The following is a 19,342-nucleotide window of genomic DNA, read 5'->3' as shown; positions in this document are numbered from 1 at the left end:
CTGCCCTAGATGATAGGTTGAAGATCCAGATGGATCTCGACAGACCTGAACATTGGAACCTATCTAACAAAATGAAAATCAACATAGAGAAAAGCAAAGTCTTACACTTAGGCAAGAAAAACCAAAAGTACATGTATAGATTAGGTGAAACCTGGCTTAATAGCACTAACTGTGAGAGGGATTTTGGAATCCTAGTGGACAATCAAATATGAGCCAGCAGTGTGTAGCAGCAGCCAAAAAAGCCAATGCAATCCTATCTTGCATTAACAGAGGGATTGAATCAAGATCCTGTGTGGTACTAGTACAGCTCTATAAAGCCTTAGTAAGGCGACACCTAGAATACTGCATCCAGTTTTGGTCACCACATTATAAAAAAGATGTTGAGACTAGAAAAAGTGCAGAGAAGAGCAACAAACATGATTAGGGGCCTGGAGGCTAAAACATATAAGATATATAAAGTATATGAAGAACGGTTGCAAGAAGTGGACATGGGTAGATTCAAGACCAAGGGTGACATGATAGCAGTGTTCCAATATTTGAGGTGCTGTCACAGAGAGAAGAGCGACAACCTATTTTCCAAAACACCCAAAGGGCAGACAAGAAGCTGGATGGAAACTGATCAAGGAAAGATTCAACCTAGAAAGAACAATCAACCAATGTGTTCTGTTCCAGCCTATGACCGGCCCTGTTGGAATGTCAGGGACAACCCCTTTTTATATTCAATGGGCTGGAACTAATCCAACCAAATTTATTTGCAAAAGCTAAACGAAAAAGTTCAAACAAAAGTTAAACAAATACAGACCAAGACGCTCTTCAAACGGTTGCCTTCAGCAACCAGCACCTCCCACACATTCCCCTTTTAAACAGCAGTCTCAAGGCGTGGCTTCTCATTGCCTTCTCCCGAGTTGCCTCATTGCTTTCCTTTGCTCAGTTCTGCTAGATTGCCTCCTGCTCCTAGCGTCCCTGAACAGAGCCAGCTGTGGATCGTCTTCTTCCAATCTTTCAGGCTCACACAGCTGGGTCTGAGGAGGAACAAGATGGGAGGGGCCTGGCTGAGAGTTCTGCTGTGCATCAGAACCTTCCTCTGACACCAAAGGCTCTCCAAACCTCCTCCTCCTCCTCCTCTTCAGAATTGTCTGACTCAGCTGTTGAAACCACAGGCTGATGCTGAATCACAACACAATGGAACAGCTTGCCTTCAGAAGTTGTGGGTGCTTCTTCACTGGAAGCTTTCAAGAAGAGACTTGTCAGACAAGCCACTTGTCAGCAATGGTATAGGGTCTCCTGCTTCCATAGGGAGTTGGACTGTATTCTTTATGTATATTTTTTCATCTGTATTCCCATTCATCTGCATCCTAGCCCATGAGTACACAGGTTTATGTCATTTTTAGCTATACCACAGTTACAGTAGTGTTTCTCACTTAAACTGGCAATAGCAAGTTGCAGTTAAAAGATGTATACAATCTGTTGTTCTTCATCACCCATTATATTAGAGGTGAATCACATGATCAATAGCAGATGGGAACAAAGTGACATACACCCACTCATGCTGATGTGGGTATGTCTTCTTGCATCTGTTCCCTGATATCAGGTCCAGCCTAAGAACAACATAGAACAATCCAGCCAAAGTTCCATTCTTTATTGTTTACATCCTACAGACGGACTCTTGCAAGACTAAACCCATACTACTCTCACCCCAACAGATACATCCTGAGAGATTCTAGGGGCACGAGTGCCAAACTTGATCCTGTCACGTGACATACTGTGATGTATAGAGACATTTTTTTTGCCTTTGCAGAGCTGGGGTGGGCATGGCCAGTGTGTGATGCATCTGGCCCGTGGGCTGCCAGTTTGACAGCCCTGTTCTATGAGTGGCTGTCCTAAATTTCTTCTTCTGTCTCCTGTTCAACTCTGGGTGGTGTTGCCTCTTCTCTCAGCCTCCTCTTTGAAATGTATTCTATTCTTCCTAAGAAACTTCATTGTAGTCCATCATACCATCTCCCCATCCGTAGGCACCATTCCTCACATCTGACCAGTTTCATTTGCCATTGTTCTGCTTATGTCTCTAAAGTGCAAATCCCAATAATGGAGCTTTAAATATTCTAACATTGAAATTATGTAATGACATAACACAACAGGCTAAAATAGCATAACACTGAAAAGACAGGGCTAATTCTTCTCCACTGTTTCCTCCCAAACAAAATATGGGAGAATCTGGAGGTCATAATTTATTGTCTATATTAGGTTAAAACTGGTTAGGCAAAGACTAGCCAAGACAGAACCGCTTGTAAACATAGAACAAACATATAATACATTAGGCTGATCTTTTGCACTTATGTTACTCTTTTCATATCTATAATAAAAACTATTCAGTAGTGTCCTTGGAGCAGCTACAATTAGCTACTGAGTACAGGGCTTGATTTCTGGAGAGAAGAGATGTATTGACATGTGTGATGTAAATATTAATGCATGTAAAGAAAGAAGAGAAATTGTGCTGCTAGTGACTCAACTTACTTCAAGATTCATATATATATATATATATATATATATATATATATATATATATATATATATATATATATATATATATATATATATATACAGTATATATAATTACAATTGAATGGGAAGAAGCACAAGAAGGAGCATAGAGATAATGAACATAGTCCCATAGTCAGACCTGCCCCATTTCTGCTGGAGGGCTGGAACTGTGGATGCTTTTTTTCCCCACAGATTAGCAGTAGAAGACAAAGGAAAGCAAAGACAGTGGAATCAAATCATTGTTTTGGTAATTATGCACACTGCAAATATAATCACAATAGTACCTTTTGAGCAAGGAGTCGGAGGCAACAGAGGCAGAATAGGCTTCCACAATGGGGTCACAAAATGTCATGCTGGAGTAGTTTTCTGTTGACCCAAGGAGGGGTGGATCATATTTTCACCCAGTAGTGGGGAGATGCTTTTTAAAGGAGATCGGGACTTCTACTTTGAGGAGTTGCAGAACAAGAGAAATGGTATAATATGCAGAGATAGAGGGCAAACACGTACAGTAGATAATAGTCCCTGCAGTTAATATCTGTGAACCATCACAGAGTAATTATAAAACATAATGTTGCTGAGTGTAGAACCCCAGATTTTTTCATTGCTTTGTGATCCTTTTCATATTTTGTCTGGTATCACTGCTTAACAGTATGTCAGATTGCTCCTAATCCATAGTTTACCCTACACAGGTTTATATTATTGCACAGCGACTGGCATAATCCAGCAAGAAAAATATTCAACCAGTCATGATGAGGGAGGGAGGAAGGAAGAAAGGAAGGAACATCTTGTGATATAGTATTGGAAGATCCCTGATGTCCCCGCCCCCTCTTAGCACCTCATTGGCTCCATTGGGGAGGCAGGAATCCTTCAGGATAAAGCAACACGTCTAAAGAGGGATCTACATATCGGAGGGCAAACTTTTTTCCAGATTCCACAGGCACCTTAGGATCAAAGCCCAGGACAGGGTCATCTCAATTTGCATAGGAAGGACAATTACCTTTGGACAAAGACATTAGAACCACCACATATACAAACCATGCCCCCCAAATCCACACCAAGGACCAGTCCCCCTATAAAACCAAGTCTCTGGACCTCATTTTCTCTGTAGCCTACCCCCCCCAAAACAAACCTCTTCGCTTTTGGGAATAAAGGAAGGAGAGAATCTCGTCTCACAGTATGTCTGGATTTCATTTTTCCTTTGTTCTTGAGAACAGGGATTTGTTCTTGTACAACCCGGCTTGCAGAAACTCCAAATTATTCTTCTAACAATACTATTACCTTTCTTTAAAGAACTGGTGTCCCTGGGCTTCATTTGAAATCCAGTGTTTTTGAATTATGCACAGTGATTTATAAATGATTAACACTGGCTTTCCAACTAAAGAATTCACTGATCCATTACAAATACTACACTAAATAATGATTTAGCATTACATCCATAAACTTTGGCTATGCAACTTTCTTCACCTCTTTCTCTGGCATAACTTTGAGGAAGAAATTGGAAATTATGCTTCTGTTTTTAATTGTGTTTTTTCCCATCTTGTCCAAACTCGTAGGGTTTTTAACTTTAAAGTAAAATTAGTCTACACTACCTTAAATTCTAAGCCTGATCATTATCCAGTCTGGCTGAGATTCAGACAAAATAATAAGTTCCTGTTAAAAGGGGAAGACAATGTTTCCAAACTCTTTACTGCCCAAAGTTTATCTACATAATAATAGCATTATGTTACATATGAATGAGGCTATTTTTGTGTGGGGACAATAACTGAACATAGGGTTTAGACCCTTTTTCTCTATCCAGTTAGGATCACAATATACATAAGCATGAGTAAATATTGTGCAATTTTAAAAAGCTCAGTCATAACTTGGGGAATATTATTTTAAAACAGAATAGCAATATAAAAAAGTGGTGAAGATGCTTTTATGAAATAATCAGTGATTCCACCTCCAATTTCTATTTCCACTGTGCATGATAAAGGATAAGTTTAATGCATTGCTTTTATTTAACTTGCATCTCATGCTACAGTTCAAGAAAACTATTTATGCTCATAGTAGATGATAGATAGATAGATAGATAGATAGATAGATAGATAGATAGATAGTTCATTCTAGTATTTTTTTTGTGGGACATATTGTTACGATTTTCTCCCAGGGAATGTCGCCAATTTAGAGATTATGCCGACTGAAAAGTAAAGTCAAGTTTTTAAGTAAAGAAAATAGATATTGCCTATAGTCTCAGGATCAGATCCATTGGATGTGATAAACTTTATGACTGGAACTATAGGTTGGGATGGAACTGGTAATCATGAAAGGTCTATCAAGAAGGAACAACTAGAGCAGCATATAGTATCAGAATTCGCCCTCTTATTTTTTAAAGAAGCTGCAGAAAGGTTGGGTTCACATAACCCAGTTTTCTGAGTTTGTGCAACACAATGAACGGTGGGTTAAGTAATCACAACCTTCCAGAATAAATGTAGTTGGTGAGGTAGTAGTTCAGTTTGTTGTGGAATATATTATGTAAATCCAACCAGTACAATTAAGGTTCATTGTGTCATGCAATCCTAGGCAATTGAATTAATTTACTAAACTAAGATTCAGTTAATCATGAATCCAAACCCTGTATTTCACAACTAAAATTTCAAGACAGATTATTTACAAGTAATTCCTGCACTGTTTATACATTGCAGCACCAAAACACAAAGTACTTGAAGATAAAAATGAACTTCAATTTCTTTCTCCTCTCTGTAAGGAACTAGATGGTCACAATACCACTAGAGGCAACATGATAGATGCTGTTTCTGAGGATGCGCCATTTATGGTCCACCAGCTGCATGTGCCTTTTAGGTTCTTCTTTTGAAGCTCCAGAGCCATTTTAGTGCCAAATTTCCACAGAATGGTTTTCTGCTGATAATTGGTGGAAAATTAGTATTTAAAATGTAAAAAAGGCTTGTTTAAATTGTTTTTTTAAATAAAAAATAGAACTATTTGCATGGGGGTGTTGATGGTTATGATAATGATGACAGATTAATGCCGAGCTTCCCTCCCCCCTCCAACGTCTTTATTCACTGGGCACATTTTGAGAGCATGTTATGCTATGTGATTCATGGTGGTAGGGAGCACAAAGTGACATATGCAGTTACAAAACAAAACAGTCTTAACTGGGTATAGAATCCCAAAATTGCTCCAAAGCACTGGTGTCCATGAACATTATTTTAAGGATCCTGCTTTCAGAAATTCCTTCTCCTGGTCCTCCTATTCTCTTTGTATCTCCTCAGCAGTCCTGCTTTCTGTGGCACTAGGAAGGAAATAATTTATAATGTACCTGTCCATAATGTAGACATTCCCCAGACCTCCTCATTGGCACTGTTCATATAATAAATCAGGCAACCCTAATTTGCCTGGAGATGCAGAGGAAATGCTATCCATTCTCACTGACCTTTTGGTACCTTCAAAACCTCAAAGTACTTCAGCAGGGGCATTTAGAAGAGGGAGGGGTGGATAGACACATTACTTTACAAAGCAGCTTCAAAGGGGTAGCTCAGTCAAAGCATGGTTGAAGCGAAGCAGCCTTTTTCACTGATGCCTGACGCAGCTTTAATTGAGAGCGCTGAATTAAAGAGCAGCTCTTTACCTAAAAAAATACATTGTCAGTGAAAGGATCCAGTTTTTAAAACAGTAATTTGCAGAAAACACATGGAGAGGTAAAGAACAGTCTGCTCTGTTGCATTTGTTCCAGTGGTTGTATTGTGTGAAAGAAACAGAATAAGAAAGTGGCTTCTGCCCAAGCCAACTTCAAAATAAGAGAGTAATTTACTTTCCCCCCCCCCTCCTTATCTTAAGATTCTCTAACCTGGCAGAAAATCTCAACTAGTGGTCTTGCTCCTCAAACTCTTGAACACAGTTCAGCTGTAGTAGGCGAAAACATCTTTGTCTATGGTGGCATGGAAGATGGTAAAGCAGTGGATGATCTCTATATGTTCAGCACAGGTGGGTGCAACTAAATCCTCACAGGACAATGTAGTTTGCTGTATGTCAGTCACTCCAGACTTATTTAAGATGCAGCATATATTCATAAAACAAATGCAGGTAGAAATGCCAGTTTGGGCTAGTGCAGAGGTAGGCAACCTTGGCTCTTTTATGACACATGGACTTCAACTCCCAGAATTCCTGAGGTTGCCTACCCCTGGTCTAATGGTTAAGGCACCAGGCTAGAAAGCGGGAGACCATGAATGAGTTCAAGTCCCGCCTTAGCCATAAAAACCAGATGGGTGACCTTGGGCCAGTCACACACACTCTCAGCCCAATTCACCTCACAAAGCTGTTACTGTGGTAAAAATAGGAGGAGGAAGGTTTTGGATATGCTTGCCCTATTTTAAAAAATAATAAAGGCAGATATAAATAACATAAAAAACATACAAATAAATAAATAAGATTAAAATATAACACTTGATTTCTTACTTCTGTCAACCTGCAGTGCAGGTTTGCGTAGATCCCATTATTACTTCCTACTGTCTATAAATTGGCCTGAGAGTTTATCCTACTTAAAGCAAATGTGTTGATCCATTGAATTAAATTCTGCTTTACACATGCCTAAAAATGAGTCTAGCTGTATATTCCTGTATTGGCCACCAACCAATCATGTTAAATGTGTTCTACAACTATTTATAGGAAACTACCAGGGAAATTTCTGTGAGAAGTAGTTTTGTATGTTTTTTGCTCCCTATGTCATATTTTCAAACATTTATAAATGATTTACTATATCCCAGCACTCCTGTTCATTATTGCTCATAGCATCTTAGAAGTATTCTTGCCATGCTAATATTTCATATTGGCATTTAGTGTCTCACTGTTGGACTCCAGTGAAAACCTTTGGTTTAAACCCTGGTGCCAGGTAAGTGACTATTTTATTCTTCTTTCAGCCATTTTGTCTAAAACAAAGAGAGCTTAGTTCTGTATTCTTTTACTTTAGTTGTCAAAGAAACTGTAAATGAAAATTTGAATCTCTAAAGCAGAGGTGGATAATATTGTGTGGCGTGGATCACACTTAATGTTTGGAGTTTGCCTGATTCAAAAAGAGGAAGCAGGACAGGTGTATATCCATGGGCAGCAACATAATTTTTTCCCCTGGTTTTGCAGTGTAGAGTTGTGATTTTTATTTGTCCTTAAAACTCTGTTAAATCTGTTTATCAAAGCTTTAAACTTTTATGTAAACCTTAAGTTTTGGCAATCACACAATTTTTAAAAAGGAGTAGAAGCCACAAATTGCCCATGTCTGTTTTAAACCCTTATTCATGTATCAAATCGCATACTATATCAACAATACTTATTTATCCACTAAATTAACAAAAAAGGGGATGAAGTTTGGGTATCTTAGAGCATATGCACCCTGCACAGTTATTTCAGGACCAGAATGGATCAGCAACAAATTTCTGAAGGGCAGGAATGGGTGACCTCACTTTATCCTCACATTTGCATCCTCCAGGTATGATTTCCTAGTGTGGTTTTAAAGTTCCTCTTTTTCCTCTTAGATCATGTTCAACATTCATACCCATTTGGGCTTTACTTTATTGTAAGTTAACTGTAGCAGTTTACTAATCATTTCACAGCAAGAGGAGTAATCAATGATTACCATTGTCTTGAATGAACCCTTCTAGTCAGGTGTTTTCCAATAATACTACAGTAACACAATGGTTATAACAGTCTTCTTGTAAATAGAAGGTTGCTGGCTTGAAACCTAACAGAAATACGTTTGTTTTTATAACTTATGTTTTCCTAAGCTATCTATTTTCCTCTGGCCTTTATAAAGAGAAAAAGTCCTATGGTGCGCCATTTCATTATTTCTCAGGTCACTTGAGATACAAGGATTTTATCTCCTACATGTTTTACCCCTCTGTAAAATTGTAATTTAATCCTCTTTCATTCCAGCCCACATCTGAATCTAACAGCCAAAACTCAGCAGGAATTTCCCTACAATAAAAGATTATCTTGTTAGAGGTGACAAATTTCACAGTTGGCAATCAGTTGCTTGATTGAATCCTTGAAGTTAGTTCTCAGATGTGTCACTTTAGCTGTCCAAGTCTGAGCTGTTGTCAATTTAAACAAAAGGGGAAGTGCCTATTTTCTAGTTCCCTATATCATTAGGTTAATTAATAATAGTTTGCATGTTGTGTTGGCAAGGATGTTGTCTGGTTTCAATGAAATAGTTTAAATTGAGCAAGAAGGCAGTTCAATTATTTGGACTCCACTGTATTTGTCAAGCAAAGAGGATGCAGTAACAGTAACCAATTTGGCAAATATGATGGGAATTAAAATGATTACACTGCCTCCTGTCATATTTGCAGATCTTTAGTCAAAACTTGTATAGGAGCCGCTGGTGGAGATATACTGTGTCCTACCTGCTAATCCATTGTTTGGACTAATTGGTCCATCTGGGTCACAGTTTGGTTCTGATTTTGGAACCAAGTCATTCACAACTTCATGGTTGATTAGCAGAGTTGGAAAAGATGTATACCTACAGTTTAATCCTTAGCCTCTCAGCACTATTTTCTCCAGTAGTGATGGTTGTAGGCAAAACTAGCTATTAGACTTCACACCAGCATGGCATAAACTTAAATCTTACCTTTCCAGACATTTAACCACTTATTTTAGGTATGGTTTATTCATCAAAAAGCTCACAAACATGATTCAGCAAGATTTGTCCCTTTACCACAGATAATAATAAAGGTAGATATACACACACCAAAGATTTTTAAATTATATTTCACAGAAATCAAGGCCTGTTTATTAAGTCTAGGCTCCAGGATTCAAATTTTAGCCTATTTTTCCATTGTTCTAAAAAAAATAAGATACCTGACCCTTCTCTTGATGATCTTGCAAGAAGACTGATCTATATTAATCTATGTTAACAGTTTGCTCAAGTCCAGGAAAAACTTAGTTTATGTCTCACCTTCTTCAGTCCTAATGAAAGGGATATTTGGCTCCCTGAAATGTTCAGTTATTTCTTTTTTGCCATTTTTATTATAGATAGCTAAAATCATTTAAAAATTATCAACTGCAGTCTCATAGGACATTGTTATAATTTTACCCTTTTGAAAAAAAATGCAATATTTATTTCATTTACACTTGCCCTTCCACCAGCAGATCAATATAACACTCCTCCAGTTTTGTTCTCACAAATATTCTGTGGCTTAAGATAAGCTGAGACATAATGATTGACACAAACTTACCTAAAGAAATAGCAATCAGTATGAGGATTTGAATCCAAGTATTTACAATCCTAGCTTGACATTCTAATTACTAGGCAAATAATCATGATCAAGATGATGGGGATAATATAGTGGTCCTAACATGTCAAACAGTAAGATGATTATTGATACAAGTAAACATCTGCTGCCCAGAAGGGTGAGTAGAAAGTAAGGGAAGGTGATTTGAGCTGAGTTATGAAGGCTTTGTTGCCCAGGTAAATGGACTAAAATATTTTTTTAAGTCCAGAACAAGATAAAATTCAGAAGTGGCTCCAGCAGACACCTCTCTAATTAATTGAAGAGGCAGGAGGTGCAACACAATGAAACTAGCAAGATTTCAGTAAAACTGCCACAGCCTTCCTGTGGAAATAATTTCATGGTCTGATCTACATAATGGGTTTGACAGGTAGCATTATCTCACCAGACTAAACATGATCTTGGAAATTTTATTTTATTTCATCAAGATACTACCCAAGAAACATAAATAAATTTAATTTTACTATTAAGCTCTAATAGTCTTACATAGTTCAGTGCTTAAATGTTCATTCAGAAACAATTATCACACACCTCAGGTTAGATTAATAGCACCATGTAAAAGGATTCCTATATATAATTTAAATAATCACCTGATCCATGGCTTTCAACAATGTAGCCAAGGTTAGCATACAACCATTTTCAGAAATGTTCTATGTATGTTCCAAGTAGGAAGAAGAGCACTTGAGTTATTAATATTTTGGTATATGCACAAAAGCAACAACACAAATTGCAGCCAGTCTAAAATCATTAAAGAGTGCAATGCACCAGCACAATACTGCAAGGATGACAAATTCAGAGCAATTTTCTTCATCTTCAAAGAAAGTGGAACCACAAGCCAGACTTTAAATAGACTTTTACCAGAGCAACATATCCATATGCCACCCCTTGTAAGCCCTAGAAAGGTGAGAGTGGGCATTTGGTCAATGACCTCTGTGTATGTTGCTTGGGGAAGAAATATTTTAAAATAATGCATCAGAAAGCCATGAGGTACAGTAAAAGGTACCTTAAGATTGATTTACTTTTCATCATACAAAATATGTGTCTAAAGTGTGTTATAATCCTTGTTTGAGAGTCATGCCATGAAGCTGACAAGATACTTCTTGTTATGTCTGACATTTCTCTTAGCTGAACCAAATGCAATTCCACTTAAATTTAGGGCTACATATAGAGATGTGACCCATGCTACTTTTCAGCATAATGAAAGTGTTCAACCGCTTCATAAATCTGGAGCAAGATCTGAGCCACAAACTTGCAATTACAAAATTAGACTATCAACAGCCAAAAGGAAATGTGGGTTATATGAATCATTCTAGCATTGATATGTTTGTTACTGGAATGCTTCACAGCAGAAATCTTTGGGCCATGTTTATAAATTGCAGTTAAGCAGCCTGGAGTGAATTTTTGTATTGGCATAAGTATGCATATAAAATCATTATTATGCTTTGCGTTTGCCAAGATTGATATTGAACTTTTTAGGACTATAAAGTTGTGTAATAAAAATAGCAAGTTTTAAGAATTGACAAATGCCATTTTAAGGGTTTTTTAAACTGCATATTTGAATGTATTACAAGGAAGATAATAATATAATCATTTAAAAATTACTTGCATTCTAATGTATCTTTTATTCATACAAAATAATCCCATTTGATTTTATGCTATTTCAGAAAGATCTCCTAATTTCCAAAAAGGAGCTTTTGGCGTAGGGGGGATCATGTTGAGGAATAAAAATATACTGAATAATCCTATTTTTCTCATTTGTATTTTGATCCAAACCACTATGATTCATCCTTTAATATTTTATTGCAAGAAGAAAATATGTAAATATGTAGTTTGTTACTGTTTAAAAAGACAAATAGTAACACTTAAAATAAAATTTCTGCAAAAATAAACTATCCTGGGAAAATGTGTGGCAGTGGAAGCATGAAATGTAGATAATATTGGAGCCTCAAGCAGTTGTTTAATTGGTAAATCCAATTAAATTAAATTCCTGTGTTTAATATAGTATAATGCCATATAATGAGCTGTTTCATTTGTTCTATGCAGTACTCTCAAGGGATCAGGATTCAGATAACTAGATGTCACCTTCCTATAGATAATAGTTTTAGATCCTGCTGAAAAATCCTCTTGATTTTTTTAATTATTCATATTTGTATAGCATGATGAAATACAATTTTTGAAATTGTTTCAACGGTGAAACACTTCTTGCGCTGGCTAAGGTGCAAGACATGCATGTGTGTACATATATGAATACCCTGTTCTTCATCATAGACTCATATTCTAGTAACCTGCCATCCCCTTGGCATCCCACTCTTCAATTAAACCCCAAAGGAAAACCTTACAAGGGGGCTTTTAAGTAACTGTGTTACTGTCACATTGGAAGACCAATTAAACATTGCAATGCAGGAAGTACCATTGATAGGCTGAAAATAAGTGCTGTTTCAAGGTTAGAAGCAAGTACATGCAGCCAAGCAGTAGCCACTGCAGTTAAGCTGATAACAGCAGTCATGAATTTAGTTCAAATGCTTAGCAGAGAGTGCTTGCCTGAAAAACATTGCTTACAGTCCAAGCATAGTCCAAATATAATCCAAGAGTGACAAAGAACAAAATCAGGTAGTCATATAGTCAAAGAATCACAAAGTATAAAACTAAATGATTGTCTCCAACAAATATTGCAAGCAAAGCAACTATTTAAACCTGTCTCCAGACAGCTGGCTGCAATTACTCATGCCTCTTTGCCTAGCAAGGAGTCTCATTGAGGAGCATTGCTCTGCTCACTTCTGTAGATATTTAGACTTAGAGCTTGTGCCTTGTCTGATTGCTCCAGCTGAACAGTAGATGCATGTGGCTGATCAGCCTCAATTGAATCCTGCCTTACTATGTCTTGAGGCTGACAATCCCAATGCACAGGCTCAGGTGGAACTACATCATCAGATTCAGTTAGTCAGATTCTGAATTGTGACTCATAAAGTAAGGGAAGCCCTGAATGAGAGGCATGTACGTACAGAATCTCAATTGGGAGATGGTGGCATTGGACAAGCAGACGTTTTCAGAGGAAAGGACTTCACATATACATCAAGGAAGGGGCAATTAAAGGGAAGCAGGGTACAATGGCTCTTAGTGTTCTGGGATCACAAACTTATTTAAGTAAGCTTAGAAGATGTTTAATACTGCTGTTGTACATTTTAAAATGTCAAGAGGTATTCCAAAGGTTTTTGCAGCAGAGCCAAAAGCAATGGGTCATGCAGAAGAAAAAGTTATTGACCTCTATAGAGCTGTTTCCAGAGTAGATTTTTCTAGCTGCATAGGTGTCACATTCTTGACTTGATTGAGTGTGAGGGCAGAATTTATGGCCAAAGGATTGAGCTATAAATCCATATATACTTGGGTTGATTCTTGACTTTAGTGTGGGTTCATTAAGTGGTTTAAGCAATCCAGTTTGTCAGCTTCAGTCTTCTCATCTGTAATCTGGTTATTAATTTGTCTGATGTGCAACTAAATGCTTAAATACACCAGATAAATTGTGTTAAGGATTCTTAATTCTTATAGATCTAGGTGAGTAATGACTTTTCATTCCTGGAAAATCTTTTTGTGGATAGGCTTCCACAAAACTGAACCACCTCATATTCTATAGTTCAGCCATCTCCAATTCAGTATCTCACACTGAGAACTACATCCTCCCGCCAGTATCTTCAATTCTCATTCCAACTGTGGATGATTAGCATTACAGTCTAAGTAATTGAACTGTAACATCAGACTGGGAAGGGGTGTGCTACCCTATCCATCTGCTTGGATTGTTTGGATCCATTCTGCCAAATAGTCGTTCTTTCAGCGTTAAAGTAGGATAATCAGTGGGGAAGTGAAACAAATTGATTTATTTGCTCAAATAACTGAGCAATTGACTTCAAGAAAACGTGTGAAAATCCTAACAATACAAGTGGCGATTTTGCAACCATGCAGTCCCCAGCATGAAGGTTTTACTGTACTGATAAGTCTCTGGTTAATACAATAAATTTATAATTTTTTAAAAAATATGCTTATTTTGGAAAAGAGAATATGAGGAGAAAATGTGAAAATAATAATTGTGCACCCCGAACACACACTATTCCAGAGAAAATGAGTTAAGTTGATCTGATGGAGCAGGTTTATTTTTTTCTTGAACAGTTTTGGTTTTCCAACAATCTTGCAGAAAACGGTTCATGCAAAAAAGCATGATCTAAAGGAAAACATATTTGGCAACTTAATTAGACATCGTTAGGGCAACTGAGACTAAAAGCATAGCTACATTTTTATGGAAATCCGATTTTTTAAAAAAACCCAATCACTAAGCAGAACATGTTTTGCCCATTCATGTGATTATCTCCTAATTTGCATCTTGATCCAATTTTTAATAAATACATATTAACTGAGGCAATCAGTTCCAGCTAAAAATTAACATAAATAAAATCTTAATATGCGAAATCATTGGAAAATAGAAACATTGACTTTATCTATTCAGCTTTCTAAACCTGACAATTTGTAAGGAAGTCAGAAGAACCACAGAATTTTGCTAGGGAGACAAGGAAACCTTATAAGAATGCTTTGTTCCAGCAGAGTATGAGTAGATCATAGATGCAAAAAGCAGTAAATGCATAAGTAAAGTAAATCCTGAATGGAAGATATAATATTGACAGGAAATATCTCTCAGGAAGGCAACTAAACAGAAAATATTAGCATTCGATAGGGGAAAATAAATACAGAATAAAAGATCACATTTCTTCGTCTGTTAGAAGCCCATGCTTGTCAGATATAACAATAAACATTTCCCAGCTGGGGCATCTGTAGGTTCCTGCTACTTCTATCAAAATGAAATCGAGTGATACAAGCTGTACCCCTTTTGGACCTGTGTGTAACACCTCTTCTCCGCGAGCTGCATTGGCTTCCAGTTGCCCTCTGGGTGAGATTCAAGGTGCTGGTGATGACCTATAAAGCCCTAAATGGCATGGGCCCGGATTATCTAAGGGAGCACCTGCTGCCAGCGTCAATTTCCCATCGACCTGTGCGCTCCCACAGGGAGGGCCTCCTCAGGGTACCGCCGGTCAAGGATTGCTGACAGGCGATCCCCAGGGGGAGGGCATTCTCTGTGGGCGCGCCTGCCATATGGAATCAACTGCCAACGGAACTCCGGACTGCCCCCGACTTTCGTTCATTTCGCCGGGACCTAAAAACCTGGCTCTTTGAGCTATCTGGTCTGGACTGAGGGGTTTTAATGTTTTTAAATTGTGATTTTAATTTTTTGCGGCTAGACTTAATTTAATTTAATTTTAATTTTATATTGTATTGTTTTTAAATTTTGCCTTGTAAACCGCCCTGAGTCCTTTGGGAGTAGGGCGGTATATAAACCAAATTAATAAATAATAATAATAAATAAATAATAAATTTCAAAATGCATTACAAAAGGGCAGGGCTTGCATTGTGATGGCATGATGCTCTTCTGTCAGACTGACTCCCTTGACTCTCCCACAGAAATCCACATTACATCTGCTAGAACTCAGCACCTTTCCTGAGATTTAGATCTATACCAGGGGTAGGCAACCTCGGCTCTTTTATGACTCATGGACTTCAACTCCCAGAATTCCTGAGCCAGCCAAGCTGGCTCAGGAATTCTGGGAGTTGAAGTCCATGAGTCATAAAAGAGCCGAGGTTGCCTACCCCTGATCTATACCAAAGCTCAAGAGTCAACACGATTGAGCCTGGCTTTGTCAGTAGATTAAAAAAGAAAAATCTAATTATGATAAATGTCTTGGGGTAAGGGGAGAAGGGGAGAATTCTAATCATTTTTTTTAAAAAAATGTGCTATGTAAATGTAAATCATGCTATGTAAAAAAAATATAAGAGATGTCATTTATACAGAAAAACACAGAAGAAAAAGTTGCACATCATCTATTCATCTTCATTTCAATAATCTTCCACAATAGCACTAGAGAGAGAGAGCTCTCACACATAGTGTCAAGGAGAGACTATAGCTACATACTTCATTCAAAGTAAATCCCCCTTAGACTGACTTTTGCAAAAAGCATATGTGGGATTACTCTTCATATCAATAGACCATTTATAAGCCATCACTGCTAACTCCAAATGGCAGCTTGTAGCTCTCACAATAGGGTGGAATATACAGTACATCCCCTTGAAAGTGATCTCAGTGCAACAGTCCTACAACTGTTTCCAGTTTTCATGCCGTGGTACAATATTTAATCAAGTCTTGAAAAAAGTTGTTCAGTAGGGTATTCTCTCCCCAGTGATAGAAGAAGAGGACATTCTTGTTCTGATTTGAGTAACATTTCTAGTGGCTTCATGGTGTTTCTTGCAAAATATTTGTCCACTTTACATTCAGTGTGAGATTTCTTAATACACATAGTATTTTAATGTTATCTGATTTAGTGTTATTATTAAGTGACTTAATCAGAATTTACTTCAAAGACATTTGCCGCTGGTTTTTTTCCTGCCATCCATGTTTCAGACTCTCTGATGCAGGAAAAGACTGAACAATGTATGGAAGAAGCAGTTCATGGAGGACAAAAACATTCAACAGCAGAGAGTGGTTTCATTTAGCATGCTCTTAAATGACAGTCTGGAGCAAATTTGGTAAATGGAATAAATCTTGCAAGTCCTGTCCAAAATAATGGGAAGCAAACCTTTCTTGGTGTCCTGCTCTCCTAAGGAAAACATTAATATAAGAGTTTGGAAATGAATAATAGTCTATTAGTTGCCCACACCTGATGAAAATCCAGTGGGACTAGTGAGAGGATGTATCTTTCAATCAAAATGATTAGAACCTGTGAATAGCAAGTGCCCTTTTTCAAACCAGTTTTATTTGCAATATTGAAGTTAATTTCATTTCTTTCACTGAGATCTACTGTAGATTTTCAAAGGCACATGTTGGATGCAACTTTTTCAATGTGATCCCATTACAGATGTGTGTGTGTCTACCCCCCCCCCCCACACACACACACACAAATTCACAGCAACATGACATTCTGGGAGTTTAAATTCACACATCTGAGGAGTTTCCAGATTAGGCTGGTAGGCTGGCACATAGATTTAGCATATTCCAAAATTAGGGAAATCTCCTCCCACAATTGCCTACAAGATAAAACTTGGATGGGAATTCACCAAGAAATACCAGAACAATAAGCTAGATTGGAAGGTTGACAAACATATCAGAAAAAGACCAGAAATCTATATGGGTTTATCTGTGAAGACCAAGAGTAAGGTTGACTTGAAGAAAACATTATCTTTTATGGCCAAAAAGAATAGCTTCAGATTTATAGCTTCAGAAATCTCCTTTAGAAAAAAAAGCATGGTAGAAATTATATAACTTAAGTGAGCCCTATCATTATTTTCAGTGTTTAGCAGATTCTCATTGACATTCTTTTACTTTGAGAAACCTTTCTTTCTGAATTGGAAAATACAGCATTTAATTCAAATGGCATTGCACTTTTTTAGGTCCGGCCACGCTTTTGCTCCCATTGGAGAAATCATCTATATGTTTGGCGGTCGTTCCAATGAAGATGAATATTATACTGATGTGTATGCCCTGGACACAGGTGCTTTTCATTATAATCATTTTGTTTGATTTACGAATTGCAGTTGTAAGTTAGCAAAGTAATGATTCAATGAAGAGATGAAAATAAATATGACAATCCTGGACCATTTATGGATATCTTTTTAGCAGTTTCAGAGCCCCCCAAAATTCTGCTACTAGGAGTTCAGATGGTTACCTACTATATTTACCAAAAAAGAAGACGAGGGCTTCCCACTTATCTGTAAATGAGGCAGAGTCACCTTTCATTTGCTGAGAATATGGTATTATTATAGAATGCATACATTTCCTTCTAGGAGAAAAGATCTGCCCATTTGTTGTAAAAGGAAGGGGAAAACAGATCAGTGTCCAGTGATTTATTCTCCTGTCTCTATAAAATGTACATGGAGTAAATTGAGCTAAATAGATGTATCCCCCAGCACAGAATTAGCCTACACATATTAATGTGGGAGGGAAAGCCATTGACCTCATCGGAATTTACTACAGATGGGATGCCGTTTACACTCATTTTAATGTGGGATGCCTTATAAATAAATAATTTGGCAACCAGACAATTCATTTAGCTGACAAAAACCTGATTTCTTAGCAACCAATCTTCCCTAGGGGATGAGGATGGATCATCCTTCTTTTCAGATAAATATGGTACTCAGGAAAATACATTATTCTGAATTCTTTGGCAAATGGAGTACCACAATATCAAAAGAGGATACACAAGAAAATGTAAAAAATGATCCATGTAACTTAAGTTTCACTGATTTTGGTGGAATTTAAATTCAACTAAGCTATGCAATCATAGCACAGTGCAGAGTAGGCAATTTTGTGTGGCTGCGACATATCTAGGATTTTGAGAGCATGTGCTAGGTGTGTTTACAAAATGACCATCAGGTTAGGCATCATCAGTCAAATAAAGTTCTCTACAATTTGATAGGACCTGTGTAGAATCCAAAGGTATTCCTGCAGCCAGCATAATGCTAGAGGCAAATGATTTTCTTTATAGCATTCTAGCTTTTAATTTAATATTGTTATTAGACGAATATTTTCTTTAAATCACATACCGTGTTTCCCTGAAAATAAGACCCAGTCTTATATTTTTTATTGCCTCTGAAAGAGGCCCCAGGTCTTATTTTCTGGGGATTTCTTACCCGCTTACCTTAAGGCTGCCACAGCCGGCCCTCCCACACCCCAGCACCTGTCGTACCGCTGCCCAAGTTCTTCTGTGGCCGCTTGCAGCCATATGCCACTTACAGCAAGAGACTGCATGGGTCATCATGCCGAACGCACTGCAGTGGCAGTGGTGCAAATGGTGTGACGAGCCTTGCGGCCTCCTGCAAGCATCAGCAGCGGTGCGATTGGCACAATGAGCCACGTGGCTCTGTGCCGTGAATGGAAGCAGAAGCACAATCAGCGCAATGACCCATGCAGCCTCCTGCTGCAAGTGGCAGCAGCAGTGCAATGCGCCACATGGTGTGTGGCTGCAAGCGGCTGCAGAAGAACTCGGGCTTCAGCATGACAGGTGTCGTGGCGTGGGAGGCCTGGCTGCATCACTCCTAAGGTAAGTGGGTGTGAGGCACGTGGGGCAGCTCCACCATCCCCACTCCCGCCCTAGCTTGATTTTTACATACATGCCTCGCCCCAAAACTAGGGCTTATTTTTGGGGTAGGGCTTATATTAGGTGCACGTGTAAAAATCAAGCTAAGTCTTATTTTCAGGAAAACATGGTAGGTTAGGAGACACCAAAAGCAGTGTCTGGTGACACTTGATGCCTGCCTACCCTAGTTTAGTTTGCTGCCTAAGGCTGGATTGCTCCCTGTTTGTTTTCCAATCTATGTGGATGATTCTGGTTGTAAAACAAAGGGGGAAAGCTTTCGACACAGATGGTGTGTTTGACCCCCATTTGGATCAGTGTTGGCTTTATAAGTGTTTCACAAAATAAGAGCTATATCTA

The 19,342-nt window shown here is 38.0% G+C and overlaps 1 protein-coding gene across 1 annotated transcript in view; it reads left to right on the top strand.

Moving 5' to 3' along the window:
• Positions 1–19,342, top strand: part of LOC308662726 (uncharacterized protein) — a gene marked incomplete at its 5' end in the record, with an annotated part of 80,424 nt that overhangs the window by 17,847 nt on the left and 43,235 nt on the right. The window contains 3 exons of the mRNA XM_081318869.1: positions 6,379–6,525; positions 7,378–7,429; positions 17,301–17,401. Coding sequence (XP_081174995.1) covers positions 6,379–6,525; positions 7,378–7,429; positions 17,301–17,401 — 300 coding nt within the window. The remainder of the gene's footprint in view (positions 1–6,378; positions 6,526–7,377; positions 7,430–17,300; positions 17,402–19,342) is intronic.

This window comes from Vipera berus (genome assembly GCF_964194415.1).
Source record: "Vipera berus genome assembly, chromosome: 2".
Classification (NCBI taxonomy): Eukaryota; Metazoa; Chordata; class Lepidosauria; order Squamata; family Viperidae; genus Vipera; species Vipera berus.
The sequence above is the reverse complement of the archived record's forward strand: the minus strand, read 5'-3'. Positions and strand labels throughout refer to the sequence as shown.